Below are 18,083 nucleotides of genomic sequence, written 5' to 3'. Positions count from 1 at the left end.
TTATTTTTGTTTTAAGGTAATGTGCTGTTGTGCCACAAGATGGCAGTCTTGCTCCTTTTCCATGCTTACTGTCACATTATTCCCAATGATTTAGAAGCTGCTAAACATCAGAAAACGATAACGAGTTGGGATATCTTGTTCTTCAGCATGTCTGTACCTGAAACTAATATTGAAATCTTTTATTTACCTTTAAAATTTTATCCACAAGCCTACCTTCTGTGCCATGATTCAAATCAAGATATAGACATAAATAACAACTACTGAATCACTTTCAATGAACCGAATTTGGTGTTTGGCACCAGAAGGGGATTATGCCCAGATTAGTGTCTTTGTGTCTGTGCTGTTTTCATTGAAAACTGAATTCAGTTTTTTTTTGCTGCACTGTTTACATGAATGTGTATTGTTTGTGTCACTTCATTTGAGAGTAATTTCAAATCAGTTCATCTGTGAACCAAGCTTTCTATGTTGTGTGTGAATATGAGTATGTGTCTTCTTTGGCAAAGAGAGAGAGGTGGCACTGTAATCGGATGAACTCCAGCAGACAGGACAAGCGGCAGCCCCCCCTCTTAATCTGTCTTATAAGGTTTCTCCCCATGATCATCATTATAAGCACTACTAAACAGCTCCCCGTATGACACCAAACTGGTCTACTAATATTAAACAACTTTCATTTAAAAGCGTGTTCAAAATATATAATTTAAACACAACCACTGGAAACATATGTACACTTCTTGAATTAAGTTTAGTTTCATGTTTTACTTTTTATATAAAAATATATTGTAAATCCCACAGTGAAGACAACATTAACAACAACAAAAAAAAAATATATATATATATATTCAAAATGCATCTTAATATCCTTTACAGTTTTTTTTATCATGCAGATTACATAGTTTGCTGTTATGTTTTAACATTCACATAGTTTAATTGATTGCAAAAGAATGTTTCACAAATGTTATGTTGCTTATCTTCTTGCTTTTTTGGCTCACAGATTGCAACCACAGTGTGTTACGTATAGTCTCAGCCCAAGCTTTGATAAAGGGTGACTGGGGGGACAGTGGTGGGACGGAGGGGGCTGTGATTGAACCAGACGTGGAGCTTCCCTGGGAAGAGTCCAGCTGGAGGCGGGAGTGCACTTGTGGGGGTTAAAGTTGGGATCTGCATAGGACTAGAAAGCCACTTTTGCACTGTCTCTCTGTCTCTCTCACTCTCTTCTCTAACTATATATACACAACACACACTCATACACACGTCTATCGCCTGATGCTGCCCTCCCTCTGTCCCACACAGCAGGAGCCAGGGAAAGAAGGGGCGCGTGGGGGGATGGAGGGGTGACGCGAGCAGGAGGCAAATATTTTCCAGAGGGAACGCAGAGGACTGCAGGGGGGATGAATTAATGAACACCCACCACATGGTCAGCTATAAGAGAGAGAAAGAGAGATGGTGGCGTGCAGGGGGCCATGGGGTATGATGGGAACATGTGATGGAGAAAAGACTGAATTCCGAACGAAGATGAGTAAAGTATGCAATGTCTTTAAGCTGACCTACATTGTTTTCCCATTGTCCGGACCATTGTGTAATTAGGGTGTGAACATTAAGATGCATTCTGTTTAGATATGTGAGCTTACGTCTTTGAATAGGAAGCATCTCTGTTCCCAATCCATGCCATCATATCTTTCGCATAACGAATGGTGCAAGTGATAGTTCTCCATACTTTTGTTTCATTCGAACAATTATGTCATTGTGTCCCAGAATAGACCTTTGCGTATTCCAACCTCAGAGGTCCGTAGAGACTTAGTGCTGGGCTTGTTGTTGGTTGAGCAACGTTTACAATGGAGTTGTGTGACTTGCTCATGTACACGCAGATGCAGATACACATGGCACAGTGATCTACATGAACTGGGAGGGGTCCAGGTTCCTCAGGCTGTTCTCATGCTGAAGACTCTGGGGACTTTGAGATGTATCAGGGTGCTGGTTTTAGTCAGCACCTCACACTCTTTGGCTTTTGAAGTTGTTCTCCAGTTGAAGTTCATTTGTTAATTTTCCTTCGGCTTAGTCCCATATTTATCAGAGGTCACCACAGCGGAATGAACCGCCAACTGTTCCGGCATATGTCGCCACTGGCTTGCATGGTTGTGGACTTGTGGAGCTGTGCATCAATGGATTTGCTATTCAGTGTTTGGTCTTTCAGCTGTGAAAATTAAACCACACTAAACTGAACTAAACTGAACTTCAACTCTGAAGACTACTAGAATTTACTAGAACTTCTATGTTAAGCTGCTTTGACACAGTCTACTTTGTAAAAGTGCTATAGAAATATAAATTTAATTGAATGTTTTATGCAGCAAATGCCCTTGCAGCCTCTACCCAGTACTGGGAAACACCCATACACTTTTGCATTCACACACACTCATACACTATATAGCCCAATTTTGTTTACCCAGTTCACCTATAGGTGTAAATCCACACAATCATGGGGAGAACATGCAAACTCCACACAGAAATGCCAAATGACTCGAACCAGCGATCTTCTTTCTGTGAGGTGACAGTGCTAACCACTGAGCCACCGTGCCACCCCAGTTGAAGTTGTGTATCATTAAATTGCATTCTCATATCACTTCAAACATTGCTTTATGGTAGCTCTTGCACTGCGCAGTATGGTATGGTTCGACACAGCTTGGCTTGCTTTAGTTTCCATTGCAGTTTAGTACCACTTAAATGGGTGGGATTATTAGGTACTTCCTGAAAAACGTTTTTATTCTAGGTCGTAAATCATCTCGTTCCTTGGCTACCAATGAGAGGAATGTTTGAAACTCTTCTGCTGATCTTGATGCTGCTATTTCAGTTGACTTTTTCTTGTTGTGGTATAAAAATGGTTTAGTCATGTGAACCAACAATACAGCAGTGGCTGCTGCTATTTAAACAAACAGGCTTTAGCGTATCATGTCACAAATCCAATGATACTGGTAGTGACTATTTTTTCAGACCAGTCAGTGATCAGCAGTGTGCATACGGGGCGTAGCGAACATTTTAAAAGTGGAGGGGACAGCTGGATGACATCAAAAGTTTACATTCATATAATTATTAATCACCTGTTTCTAAATGGTCTGTCTCTAAAACCATCACCCCCAGTTGCTACGCCCCTGCACAGTACATCACGTTATGGTAACGGTATGACTCACTTGGAATCTTATCCAAAGTGATATTAAAAAAGTGGTGCTAGAATAGCCCACAAAAGTGAGCTGTCCTGAACCAAACTGCATCGTAACACAATGGAACAGTGCCTATATAGTTCCAAAACTGCTGGTGGAAGTGCCTGCATTTTGCCATTGCACAATAGGATCTAGGAACTATTGTAAAGTTTTACAAGAGAAAATGTTTTTCAAATAGTTTTTAGGGGACCTCTCTTGTTGCTAGGGTATTTACAAGGTTTAGCACCACAAGAAGTTATTCACAGTTCCTAGAACTATTGACAAGTACACTGAAAAAAGTGTTGCGTGCAAAACTGTTGCAAACAATTTATTTGTGTTGAATTTAAACAAACAAATTAAATTGAGCAATGTTTAACTTAATTTGTTTGTTTAAATTCAGCCCAAATAAAGTGTTTACAACCACTTAACGTAAAAAAATTGAGTAAATCTAAGGAATCATCCTTGAATAATTTTTTCAGTGTACCTGCTTTTTAGCATGTTTATGCTAGACAATTTTAGAAAGGCATTTGGAAGAACTAACTTATCTCTTACATCTGATCAAGGTATCTAACACAAAAGGAACTACAGTGGCACTTAATACACTAATTAGATGAATTCATGCAAACATGGCCACAGGATTCCAAAATTTAAATGCAGACTAAGAGAAGGCTAATTGATTTACCTATCATTTATCACATTTGTCTGCTGTGTTGTGTGTTTTTTTTTTTTTGCAGCCTTGATGGCCATCAAACAGTTTTTTCTCTTTTGCATATGTTATGCGAACACGGGGAGAACATGCAAACTAGTAATGCCAGCTGACACAGTGTATGGACTTGTGTTACTTTATTATTATTATTATTATTATTATTATTATTATTATAACCCTTTTTTAATTGTTTTTTTGTCTAAACCATGACCATATCAGGTAAAACTAGAAAATTCGAATACCTGTTACTGTGTCAATAACATGTGTGCTATGTCTGCAGATATGTGAGCTATTGTTTGTCTATTATCATAAAACTCAAGACAAAAAACAATAACAGTTCCTACCATGGTGTCCTCCGTTTTCTACTGATTTTGTTGTACGTTGCGCTTGACATCACTGTTGGTTGGCTTACGGCACTTCTATGTCAATGTCAATGTCAATGTCAATTTTATTTCTATAGCACTATTTAACACAACCAGAGGTTGACCAATGTGCTGCACAGTACAAATCAAAACAGATAAAAACAAATGTATATATAAAATTATAAAATTATTGCTAAAACAGACACTTTTCACTGATAAAATGCCAAATCAAAGAGATAAGTTTTTAACCTAGATTTAAAAACAGACAGGGATGAAACAGATCTGATACAAAGGGGCAGAGCATTCCACAACCTGGGACCAGCTACTGCAAAAGCACGGTCACCTCTGCATTTCAGCCTCGACTTAGTGCAGCATATTTTTGTAAATTGTTTGCGTTGTGAGAAAATGCAGCGTTATATTTATTTGTTTGCGTTGTGGGAAAATGCAGCATGTTTTTTTAACAAATGTGTGTGTGTTGTGAGGATTTGTAAAAACGGATGAAAATCTTTTCTTAATTTGCTGGTGTTTTTTGTAATTGCACTTGTTTTCTTCAATCGCAGCACGTTAAGCTCTCTCGGCCACCGTACATTTGTATTATAACTGTAAACCTAATGCATAAAATAAAGTACTGTTAATATTAATTAATATTACATAATACCGTAAAATGAAAGTGTAACTAATCATTTTGTATAAAATATCAGCTAGAATTCAATTCAATTCACCTTTATTTGTATAGCGCTTATACAATGTAGATTGTGTCAAAGCAGCTTCACATAAAAGGTCATAGTAAATAGGAACAGTGTAGTTCAGTTTGTAGTGTTTAAGTTCAGTTCAGTTTAGCTCAGTTCAGTGTGGTTTAAATTACCACTGAGAGTCCAAATACTGAAGAGCAAAACCAACGATGCGCAGCTCTATAGATCCTAGAACAACTGTAGTGGATGTGTTTGTGTAAACCCACTATGAGAAAACCCACTACCTTTTCGTAAAACCCACTACCTTTTCATAATGTTAATGAAATATAAGCTGAGTATTGAGAACTCGAACAGAATGTTATTGACACAGTAACAGGCATTAGAAATATTTGGTTTTACCTGATATGGTAAATGGTTTGAACAAAAACACAATTAAAAAGGCTATAATGCAATAATAATAATAATAAAGTAACATAAGTCCATACACTGGGCCAGTTGGCATTTCTGTGTGGAGTTTGCATGTTCTCCTCGTGTTCGCGTGGGTTTCCTCCAGGTGCTCTGGTTTCCTCCACAGTCCAAAGACATGCGCCATAAGTGAATTGGGTAAACAAAATTGGCCGTAGTGTATGAGAGTGCATGTGTGAATAAGAGAGTGTATGGATGTTTCTCAGTACTGGGTTGTGGCTGGAAGGGCATCCGTTGCTAAAACATATGCCTGAATAGTTGGTTTATCCTGCTATGGTGACCCCTGATAAATAAGGAAGCCGAAGGTGAATGAATGAAGTCCATACTCAAGTTGATAGTCATTAATAGGGATCTAAATGTTTCCTTTTATGGTAATCTTTATTAGCTTTTCAGATTTCAGCTTTAGAATATGGCAAAAATTTAGACCTTTGATCGGGTTAGTTCAATCACCACATATTGTTGCACATTTCTTTCTTTATTTTCTGTCATAAATAATCCATGTCATCCTTAATCTGTTGTCCATTTTTCAGTCTGTTCCCCATTATCTATCATTATCTATCTATCATAGTTTACAGAGTCAAACTAATACAGCATCTCTCTCTCTCTTTTTCTATCTCTCCCCCTTTCTCCTCCCAGTGCCTCCCTTCTTTTGCTTTTCTCCACTGTGTTTTTGTGGATGTCTAATGAAATCCCATGTGAAATGGACAATTGTTGCTCTGAGATTATTTATAGACATAAATAAGCAGCCTTGTTGTTTGTTTTCAATCCCTGCTTAAAAAATAATTAGTTTGAAGCAGCGTAGAAGAAAAAAAAGACTGAGGCAAAAAGCTGAAGCGCATGTCTAGAGCGCACATGGAAATGATCTTTCCCGCCGTTTTGTATACATTTTAACTACCACGTTGACAGTATGAACACTATTTCTTCTGCAGTGTCTCCTTCAGATTCACTTTTAGTTTTTTAATTGTGCTGTTTTAGTGCAGATTAATAGTATTTTCATAAGGATTAAGAAAGATTTTCTTTACAGCAATGGAAAAATTAAGAAACCACTTGAAATTCTCAGTTTCTCTATTTAATGAATGAATTCATTCATTCATTTTCTTTTCGGCTTAGTCCCTTTATTAAACAGGGGTCGCCACAGTGGAATGAACCGCCAACTTATCCAGCATATGTTTTACGCAGCGGATGCCCTTCCAGCTGCAACTCATCACTGGGAAACATCCATACACACTCATTCACACACATACACTACAGACAATTTAGCCTACCCAATTCACCTATACCGCATGTCGTTGGACTTGTGGGGGAAACCGGAGCACCCGGAGGAAAGCCACGCGAACACGGGGAGAACATGCAAACTCCACACAGAAACACCAACTGACCCAGCCGGGGCTCGAACTAGCGACCTTCTTGCTGTGGGGCGAACATGCCACCCACTGCGCCACCGTGCAGCCCTATATTTAATTATGTTTAAGTAAATGTAATTTTTGTTATTTTCTGCAATCTTCTGATGACATTTCTTTTAATTCTATTATAAAATAGTATTTAGAGCATAAAATGGCTTATGGACAGAAATGACAATAACATGCCATGTTGTTAGACATGTTTATATTTTTAGACACAATGCCAATGTTTTGAGTTATCACTGTTTGCTGGAATAACCCTGATTTTCAATTACAGCAAATAAAAAAAAAAGATTTTTCATGACAAAATAATGTGCTAGAAATGTTTAAAGACATTATATCTCTTGATGTATGTATGTATGTACGTATATATATATGTGTGTGTGTGTGTGTGTGTGTGTGTGTGTGTGTGTGTGTGTGTGTGTGTGTGTGTGTGTGTGTGTGTGTGTGTGTGTGTGTGTGTGTGTGTATGTATGTATATACCCCACAGTCCAAAGACATGCGGTATAGGTGAATTGATTAAACTAAATTGGCCCTAGTGTATGTGTGTGAATGAGTGTGTATGGGTGTTTTCTACTGGGTTACAGCTGGAAGGGCATCCGCTGTGTAAAACATGCTGAATAAGTTGGCAGTTCATTCTGCAGTGGCGACCCTTGATGAATAAAGGGACTAAGCCGAAGGAAAATAAATGAATGTAATTGGCCTTGTGTGTGAATAAGTATATGGATGTTTCCTACTGGGTTACAGCTGGAAGGGCATCCGCTGTGTAAAACGTGCTGGATAAGTTGGTGGTTCATTCTGCAGTGGCGACCCTTGATGAATAAAGGGACTAACCCGAAGGAAAATTAATGAATATTAACCTTTTACTAACACACACCTAATAAATCCAGTGTATCCAGGAAAACAGAATTTTCAAGTGGTTTCCAGCTGTGGATGGGAATGATCGAGCGGTCATGTGGCTTGTGGTTATGCTATATTATTTCAAATAATACTGTCAGTTATGGTTATGCAGGAATTAAATGTTGCAAAAAATAAAAAATAAAATAAATAAATAAATTAATTAATAAATAAAATTGTCAACAAAAAAAATAATAAAATAAATAAATAAAATAACTAGAACTGGCTGTTTTGACATTTAAAACAAAAACAATATAGTAAGCAAACGAATAATTTTTAATGTTTAGTGTCATTACTAAATGTGCTTGGCATGCAGACTATACTGTATGTCTCCTTATGTAAAACTGCAACCTTGTTCCTTGAACGCATCGGACCAGGGTTGCATAGCTGCTTAATATGAAGAAAAGATGTGCTGAATGTGAAAAACGAGTCCCATTGTTCATTGTTGCCACCACATTACAGACTTTACAACACCCTTTACAAATTTAGTTCTACTGTCAGACTCAATCCCCCACAAAGAGAGCGACGTCAAAGAGCTCACGTGGCGCTGTCAGCGACCGTAGCAGAACTCCGGCAGAAGCGTCTGATTTTTGATTTGATTTTCTGTTTTTGTTTCTCACCGGTTTCATCCCGGGGACCCCGGAAGCGCAGTTTCTGTTTGACGGCGGTCTCAGAGCTGTCAGTCAGCGGGCTGTCTCGCTGTCGAACTGAAGGCAGACTCCATAAATAATGACAATGCCGTTAAATAATACACGGCGGCGGGTTACCGAGGCCTCCGTGCTCCCGCTATCATGCAGCGACGCAGGACTCGTCGCAGTGTAACGGCAACCATTTCAATAGCAAATGTGTTTTTGTCACATTTGTCTGAGTTTAAGTGACTAACTTTCAGAAAATAATAAAAAGACTGGAAGGCAATGAAGGTAACTGATTGCGGAGTAAAGTGCGAAAAACATGGCCTCTGCTCAGCTTATGATTTATTGGACTCTCTGATAGCAAGCTATATTTATATAGTTCACCCCAAAATCAACATTTACTCACTATTTACACCCTCAAGTGGTTTTAAACCATTGTGAGTTTTTTTTTACATTGAACACACAAGAATATATATTTTGAAAAATGTTATAAAAACCTATGTATCCATTTACTTCCATAGAGGCCTAGGAAAAGCAAATACTATGTATGTGAATAGCTGTGTCTCATTTCAGAGGCTGCATCCTGCGATAATGCATTCGAAGGGCACTGCGTCATCGCTGTCAATTTTTTTTTTAAAATTCAAAGACTCCTCAAATTCAGCCTTGAAAATTCAGCTTTCAAATTCAGCCTTAAAAAAATAATGCATCCGTCATTTCCTAGACGAAAGACACAACCACCCTGCTGAAAAATCCAGCTTGAACCAGCCTAGGCTGGTTGGCTGGTTTTAGCTGGTTGACCAGCCCGGTTTTAGAGGGGTTTTGGCCATTTCCAGGCTGGTTTCCAGCCATTTCCAGGCTGGTCTTAGCTTGTCAGGCTGGAAAATGACCAGCCTGGTTTAAGCTGGACATAGCTGGTTTTGGCTGGGCTCCCAGCCTGGCTAGGCTGATCAAGCTGGTTTAAGCTGGTCATCTCCCAGCCTGACCAGCTAAGACCAGGCTGGAAATAGCTGGAAACCAGCCTGGAAATGGCCAAAACCCCTCCAAAACCAGGTCGACCAGCTAACCAGCCAAGGCTGGTTTAAGCTGTTTTTTTCAGGACCCTTTATGGCCTCGAACATCCCAAGATTCATTACGTGCTGATAACGGCAGGACGTTTTTAAAAGAAAACTCCAGATTAAATGTAGGAATTAGGTTTATTTTAGTTGGATATCTAAACACATTCATTCATTCATTTTCTTTCGGCTTAGTCCCTTTATTAATCTGGCGTCGCCACAGTGGAATAAACCGCCAACTTATCCAGCATATGTTTTACACAGCGGATGCCCTTCTAGCTGCAACCCATCACTGGGAAACATCCATACACACTCATTCACACACATACATACGGACAATTTAGCTTACCCAATTCACCTATACCACGTGTCTTTGGACTTGTGGGGGAAACAGGAGCACCCGGAGGAAACCCATGCAATCACTGGGAGAACATGCAAACTAATGTTACCAGATTTAAGCATTTTTCAAAATATCCTCTTGTGTGTTCATCAGAAAAAAGAAACTTAAACAGATTTGATAAATAACCCTTTGTATTTGTTATGATCTGTGGAGAATATTAGGAATAGTCTACCCAAAAATGAAAATGTATTCAACTTTTACCTACCCTCAAGTAATTTCAAATCTTTACGAGTTTCTTTTGGAGCCGAATAAAAGTAATTCTTTTTCTTTTTATTATTGTTGGTAACCAGTATTCTCACCAGTTGGTAAGCTCTTCTCAATAGCCATTCTTTTGTGTTCAACAGAAGAACTAAACTTAAACAAGATTTGAGTAAAAGAGATTTTTATTTTGGGTGAATTGTCCCTTTAACCCCAGTTTTCAGAAAAGTCTGATGCAATGTGATAAGAGAGCAACACATTTTCAATAATCTGGTCAATTTTTTTGTGTCTGAAGTTCAGAGTTTTCTAAGAAAAAAGAGCATTTACAATGACCGAGCTGCGTCTGTTTGTGCTGATGTAATCCTATGTTTTTTGTGCAGGTGAACAGGGGGCGATCACCATGTTTCCTCTCTTCCTGCTGGACCACCACATGACAGCCAGAGAGCTGGGGGTCTGGAATGGGGTTGTTGCCATGGCCTTTTCCATCTGCGGCTCATCAATTGGGGGATTTTTGCTCTCTCAGTACAGGTAGGGAGTGTGTTTTGTTGTTTTGTAATAAAATGATGGTGAAACTGACTGCGTTGAAGCTGCAACACCCTTTTCCAGCCAAGTCACGCTTTGCCATTAATGTTGCAGGAATGGTGTTGGGAGCCTTTGTTCTTTGGATTTCTCCTTGCACCTTTTTCTAAACCCCCTCTTGCTTTATCGGTTTCTTTAGCCCACCATCGCTCTGTGAAAGAAACGTGGCCCTTTTCTTTTTCTCAGTGTTTTCTCACTATATCTCTCCACCCATCTCAGCCCCAGGCGCGAAAGAGGGAGAGGGAAAGAGATAGAGTGTGTGTGTGTGTGTGTGTGTGTGTGTGTGTGTGTGTGTGTGTGAGAGATAGAAAGAGAGATAGTAATGGAAGTAAACACAGCCTTTTGTGGGAGTTGAGAGTAAAGCAGGCTCAGGTGTGAGCTGAAAGGCCTCCAGGATGCATAAGGTTGAACTTCTTGAATAGAGATGTACTTGTTGCTGATATGATGCCCTTGTCTACTGAACTGAGTTTCTTTTTTACCAGTTATGTCTTGCAATAGTTAATGTAGGAGTTTGGTTACCTAAACTGTTCCAAGAGCAGTCAAAGTGGCTTATCTACCTCGAGCAATATTGGTCCACAAGCCTGTGCACAGAGGCACGTGGATGGAGGATTTTGGAGAACGACAGGTGCAGTGCTTTCTGCCTTTATTCCATTCCAGACTTGAGGGCAGACATTTTTGAAGGCAGAGTTTAAAGTGAAGTGAAACTCCATAGTGGCTGTCCTGTGTGACCCTTTCTTGAGGCTGTTTTGCTTTACGTTATGACTTAATGAAACATTGCATTGTAATGCAGTTTTACACAATGATAGAATGCATTATATGGGTTTTTACATTGATACTTACCTAGGGTATGTGGTGTACTTTGGTTAAAATGATGTAATGTTTGTATATTAATAGACTGAAAGTAACGTCACCCATAGTGTGCTGTCTATGCTCCACAAATGGCCAAGTTGCACTGAGAGGTACTGTACGGTTAGGAAAGCTTTTGACCCATTTCCACTGAGTGGTATGGTTCGGTACATGGCCGTTTCCACTGTCAAAAGGTACCAAAAAGCGATCCATATCATACCACTTTTTGGGTACCCTTTCAAAAGGGTATCTAGCACAACAAAAGGGTACCAAAGGCAGAGCAAGACGTGCAGCTGAACGCTATTGGTTTACAGAGATACGTCACTAGCGCGTGTACAAGCCAGAAGAATGAAAACAAAGGAACCACCATTTTTAAAAACACAGCTAAGACATTACACCGTAATAATATATACATATAATAACAAGCCATGATCGACCCAAGCTTAAACAAACCTTGTTGTCATCTTGATGAATTGCCCCAAAGCCAAGAAAAAGAGCAGAATATACCCGGTAACCCGTAGTTTTTAAAACACCTTCTAAAGCGCGAGTGTCTTTGCATTCTCATGTGCACTTGCTGTGCGTCTATGTTTCAAATAACGAACATCTTGAGCTGAAGATAATAACGTGCACATAATTATTGAAGCGCTTCTGATATCCATCCTTTCAGAAACTGACAGACACGAGGGTGATGCGTGAAAAAACAAAGGAGAAGCCCAAAAAACAAAGGAGCAAATGATTCTTTCAGCAACCTAAAAGATGAACAAACTGACATGATTACCAGGTATCATCACCTTTTGGACTATTATGAACTCAGAATGACTGAATTGCTACATGTGCTGGTGAACATTAGATACAGATAAGAGGTTTGCACTGACTGGGCTATATGTTGTGTGTTGTTTTTTAACCCAAATGTATGTTGTGGGTAGTTTTTCTGTAATTGGTAACATATCGGAGACTGTAAGGGTCTGTTTATTGTGGCGAGTATACTAATTCAATGTCGCCATGGTCCCAAATTCACCCCAGCTGCCTTCTCGTCACAGTGGATCAACCACAGCTGGGAGTCATTAAGGGAAACCGATATAAGCAGCGTCGGGACAACCAAGGGTGAGCTTCATTCTACCAATGACTCCCGAGCTAACCTCTGTGTCTCTCTCTCTCTCCCAGCGGACTCAAGCAGCTAACTTGCTGAACCACCGACCAACCCATCACGGCCCCACTCTCTATCCCCGGAGCACCTGCACGCTTCCTGGCCAGAAGAGCACCTTTACACCCCTATCCACTGCACATTATACCTGTAAATAAATCACCCTCCGGGGAAAAGTCTGTACTACAACCCTCTGTGTGAGTGTTTTCCCTCTAACTCGCCACAACTGGTGGAGAATGCGGGCAGAAATAGAGTGGAATTAAAACACAAACAGACTTACCCGGTGAAAAAAAAAAAAAACCCTGCTGTTCTGACTGTTCCATTGTGTGTTACAGACGAGGCATCCGCTCTCTCTCTCTCTTCCTCGGGTGCTTTCCCGGAGACAGCATGTCCATGGAGGAGGTCATACGCCACCTAGCGGAAGTCACAACTAGACAGCAGAAAATCTCGGAGCAGCTTGCCGCAAGACAAGAAAGACTGGAACATCAGCTCCTCCAGGCGGCGGGACGGGTACCCCTCCCTGAGGTGAAGATAAATGCACACCAACATTTAACCAAACTCAGCGACCTGGACGATATTGATGCCTACCTTCACACTTTTGAGGTAATCGCAGAGAGAGAAAAATGGCCAGAAGAAGAATGGGCGAAGCTATTAGCCCCATTTCTGACCGGTGAAGCTCAACGAGCATATTATTCCCTAGAAGCCCCAAAGAATGATGATTATGGAGCGTTAAAAAAGGAGATTTTGGCCAGAGTGGGGCTCTCTGCGATTAGTGCAGCCCAGCAATTTGCCATCTGGACATATGATGAGAAAACTCCGGTGCGCACCCAAGCTGCCCAGCTTTCACGTCTCGGCCGACTCTGGCTATTAGGGGGGGACCCCTCCGGCGTCCAGGTCGCTGAGAAAGTGGTTGTTGAAAAATTGTTACGAGCATTACCCAGACGGTTACGCGGACTCACCAGTATGAGAAATCCGGGATCTTTAGCCGCTTTGGTGGAAGCTGTGGAGCTGGCTGAGGCTCTTGTAGCCCGCGATGCTGGAGAGAGAGCGGCTCTGCCACCCCGAAAGGCACATCCACCATGGCGACTCGTGGAGGGCACATCAAGACCAGTTAGCAGACCGGCGGTCCCCAGCCCTTTGGATGAGCCGATGCCCACGGAGCCACCAGTGCACTCGACCCCGGCCTGGCTCGCAGGATGTGTTGTACATCGTACCATCCCCCCCGAGGCCCCCTCCCGAAAAGTCTCTCTTGATGGGAAGATGCAAACAGCCACATTGGATACGGGGAGCGCCATCACACTGGTACATCCTGGGGTAATTAGACGAAGAGGAGAAAGCAAAGCCCGAATACCAATAACTTGTGTACATGGGGATACACGCTATGTACAAGCACAGAGGGTTACGATTGCAGCTAAGCTAGGTAGCTGGCCCGTTGAAGTGGGGGTGGTTCCAGATCTCCCTGTACCCCTCCTCCTGGGCCGAGACTGGCCGGGGTTCGACGAGCTCCTAGCACTGCATAATACTCCAACGGGGCATCCTAGAAGACAACCAAAGGCTCGGGCCCGGCGGGACCGCCAGCCAGCATTACTGGCCACCGAAAGCGACAAAGGGGGTGAGTCTACAATTTCGCCTAATCTATATTTTGATCTTTTTCAACAGATCACTACAGGAGGCGATTTTGGGAGGTCCCAGCGAGAGGATCAAACATTAAAAAATTGCTGGCCACAAGTAAGAGCTGTAGATGGGAAGGATCGATTTCCCACCCCTCACCCCCTCCCACACTTTGTAGTCATCAGTGGTCTGCTATACTGCGTCGCAGAGAGGCGGGGGGAAAAGAAAACCCTGTTGGTGGTTCCAAAGAACAAAAGGGAGACGGTATTAGAGCTGGCACATACCCACCCAATGGCAGGGCATCTAGGAGCAGGAAATACGGTGAAAAGAATCCGAGACCGATTTCACTGGCCAGGACTTGAAGGAGACGTGAGAAGATACTGTCAAGCCTGTAATACCTGCCAACAAACGTCTCCCCACCGACCTCCCCCCAGCCCTCTAATACCATTACCCATCATTGATGTACCCTTCACCCGCATTGGTATGGACTTGATAGGGCCTTTGCCGAAGTCGGCCCGGGGGCATGAACACATCCTTGTAATCCTGGATTATGCCACCCGTTATCCCGAAGCAATTCCCCTGAGGAAAGCCACATCAGCCGCAATCGCAAAAGAATTATTTTTGCTGTGCAGCCGTGTGGGAATACCGGCGGAAATATTGACTGACCAGGGCACGCCCTTTATGTCCCGGCTGATGGCCGAACTCTGCCGCCTCCTGAAGGTTAAACAACTGAAAACATCAGTATATCACCCTCAAACTGATGGACTCGTCGAACGGTTTAATCAAACCTTGAAACGCATGCTCCGCAGAGTGGTGGCAGAAGACGGGCGCGACTGGGACATCATGATCCCGTACGTGTTATTTGGCATCAGAGAGGTACCCCAAGCGTCCACAGGGTTCACTCCATTCGAACTGTTGTTCGGCCGACAACCCCGTGGCTTATTAGATGTGGCCAGACAGGCGTGGGAACAGGAGCCAGCACCCCATCGATCGGTAATTGAACACGTACGGGACATGAGGGAACGCATAGACAAAGTAATGCCTATTGTCCAAGACCATTTGCGCGAAGCCCAACGCGCCCAGCAACGAATATATAACCGGCCAGCCCAACCAAGAGAATTCCATCCGGGTGACCGAGTGATGATTCTTATACCCACCACCACATCAAAGTTCTTAGCGTCATGGAAGGGTCCATACACGGTGGTTGAGAAGGTGGGTCCGGTAAATTATAGAGTACGTCAGCCGGGACGAAGGCGGGAAGAACAACTCTATCACATAAATCTAATGAAACGTTGGATAGCACCCCCTGGCACCCTGGTGGCCTTTACAGAGGAGAATACACCAGTGGTCCATATAGGAGAACAGCTCTCGGCTGCCCAGAAGGGGGAGCTCCAGGCCCTGGTTGGTCAGTTCAAGGATGTGTTCTGTGAAAAACCGGGTCGAACGTCAATCATACACCATGACATTATTACCCCACCGGGCACCATCATCCGGCAAAGGCCTTATCGAGTGCCAGAAACTCGCCGGCTGGCTATAAGCACAGAGATCGAAAAGATGTTGAAGTTGGGGATAATCGAACCTTCACGCAGCCCGTGGTCCAGTCCTGTAGTAATGGTACCGAAGCCCGATGGCACCCTCCGCTTCTGTAATGACTTCAGAAAGCTGAATGAAGTGTCCAAGTTTGACGGGTACCCCATGCCCCGGGTGGATGAGCTGCTGGACAGACTGGGTGGAGCCCGATTCATTTCGACTCTGGACCTCACCAAAGGTTATTGGCAACTGCCCCTTAGTCCGGAGGCCAGGGAAAAACCGCATTCTCTACACCCGGAGGACACTGGCAGTACCGGGTTCTTCCCTTCGGGCTCCACGGGGCCCCAGCCACATTCCAGAGAATGATGGACATCTTGCTGCGGCCCCACCAGCCATATACAGCAGCTTACCTCGATGATCTGGTTGTCCACTCGGAGTCATGGGAAGAACATCTATCCCGCCTGCGGCGGGTGCTGTTGGATCTACGAAGGGCCGGACTCACAGCAAACCCCAGAAAATGCCATCTAGGTCTAGAAGAAGCCAAGTACCTGGGTTTCCATATAGGAAGAGGCCTCATTCAACCCCAACAAAGCAAAGTCCAAGCACTGCAAAACTCCCCACAACCAACAACAAAAACCCAGGTACGTGCATTTCTGGGGTTAGCGGGCTACTATAGATGTTTTATCCCTAACTTCTCATCCTTAGCCAGCCCGTTGACAGACCTGACCAAGAAGGGACAGCCGGAGAGGATAAGATGGAGCCCAATAGCAGAAAAGGCGTTCCAGGCACTAAAGACAGCACTCACATCTTCTCCAGTACTACACGCACCAGACTTCAGCTGCCCCTTCATCCTTCAGACGGATGCTTCCGACTCGGGCCTGGGGGCGGTCCTCTCCCAGGTCCATGACAAAGAAGAACACCCCATAGTATATATAAGTCGGAAGCTGACAACAGCAGAAACCAAATACGCGACAGTGGAAAAGGAGGCCCTGGCAATCAAGTGGGCAATCCTGGAGCTGAAGTATTACCTGTTAGGAAGACGGTTCACCCTTGTAACAGATCATGCACCCCTCCAATGGATGGCTACGGCAAAGAATAATAATGCTCGGGTAACCAGATGGTTTTTATCGCTCCAGGATTACCACTTCAACGTTCAGCATCGAGCCGGGGCCTCCCACGGAAACGCGGATGGACTGTCACGTTTATGGTCAGGATGGGCAGGTCTGTCAAAACATTCACCCCCTCCTCTCTTAATGTGTTCATATTTTCATAGGAAATCTCGGACCAGGACGACACTAAGGGGGGGGGAATGTGGCGAGTATACTAATTCAATGTCGCCATGGTCCCAAATTCACCCCAGCTGCCTTCTCGTCACAGTGGATCAACCACAGCTGGGAGTCATTAAGGGAAACCGATATAAGCAGCGTCGGGACAACCAAGGGTGAGCTTCATTCTACCAATGACTCCCGAGCTAACCTCTGTGTCTCTCTCTCTCTCTCCCAGCGGACTCAAGCAGCTAACTTGCTGAACCACCGACCAACCCATCACGGCCCCACTCTCTATCCCCGGAGCACCTGCACGCTTCCTGGCCAGAAGAGCACCTTTACACCCCTATCCACTGCACATTATACCTGTAAATAAATCACCCTCCGGGGAAAAGTCTGTACTACAACCCTCTGTGTGAGTGTTTTCCCTCTAACTCGCCACATTATGTTCATATATGTTGCATTTATTTATTTATTTTATATAATTACAGACGTTACAGTAGGCTAATTATCTTTGATCTGCAGTTATAATCAAATTACGTTCATAGAAAGGTTAGTAACAAGTATTTGTGTATAAAGCATCTGTTTTGTGTGAAGTGCTTCTTGTATGATATGTGAACGACCTGTACAGCTTTGCTTCGACATTTCCTCGAGTGAGAATGACGCTGACTGAAACCATTGGTACCCTTTTGGCAGTGGAAATGCAAGCCTGATAAAGGTTTCCTCTACCGTACCGTACTGTACCACTCAGTGGAAACAGGCCAAAAGAAACTAGAACCAGTGACCTTGCATCTAAGGTGACTGCTAACCCAGTGCCCACTGAGCCACTATGCCACCCCGAATTCCATTTATAGAAATGGAATTTTGGGAGATCAGAAATGTATGTTTTTGCAAAGTTGATACCAATTTTGCTGCATTCAAAATGTAACATTAACCTGTGAAGGCTTGTGACCAATTGATTTGTCACTGTGCGACCTCTTAGCTTAAATGAAAGAACAGAAAATATTAATCTGCAGGATTGCAGTGCTGCAATAAAGTGGTGTAGTTTGCATTATTTTTATCATTTTGAATATAAATTGAATTTTGCTAAAAAAGGTGTCACATTATGACAAT

General features: G+C 42.8%; 2 protein-coding genes across 3 annotated transcripts in view; both read left to right on the top strand.

Annotated features, from left to right (window-relative positions):
* mfsd3 (major facilitator superfamily domain containing 3) overlaps positions 1–18,083 on the top strand; it is a 48,516-nt gene that overhangs the window by 7,358 nt on the left and 23,075 nt on the right. For both annotated transcript variants that reach the window (XM_056457771.1, XM_056457772.1), the window contains exon 3: positions 10,376–10,523. In XM_056457771.1, coding sequence (XP_056313746.1) covers positions 10,376–10,523 — 148 coding nt within the window. The remainder of the gene's footprint in view (positions 1–10,375; positions 10,524–18,083) is intronic.
* LOC130229132 (uncharacterized) lies at positions 12,413–17,403 on the top strand. Its single transcript, XM_056457773.1, has 2 exons — positions 12,413–14,176; positions 17,209–17,403. The coding sequence occupies exons 1-2, from the start codon at positions 12,952–12,954 to the stop codon at positions 17,223–17,225; spliced, it is 1,242 nt and encodes a 413-aa protein (XP_056313748.1). The 5' UTR covers positions 12,413–12,951; the 3' UTR covers positions 17,226–17,403.

Source organism: Danio aesculapii, chromosome 5 (genome assembly GCF_903798145.1).
Source record: "Danio aesculapii chromosome 5, fDanAes4.1, whole genome shotgun sequence".
In the NCBI taxonomy this organism is placed as follows: Eukaryota; Metazoa; Chordata; class Actinopteri; order Cypriniformes; family Danionidae; genus Danio; species Danio aesculapii.
This window is presented reverse-complemented; position numbering and strand designations above follow the sequence as displayed.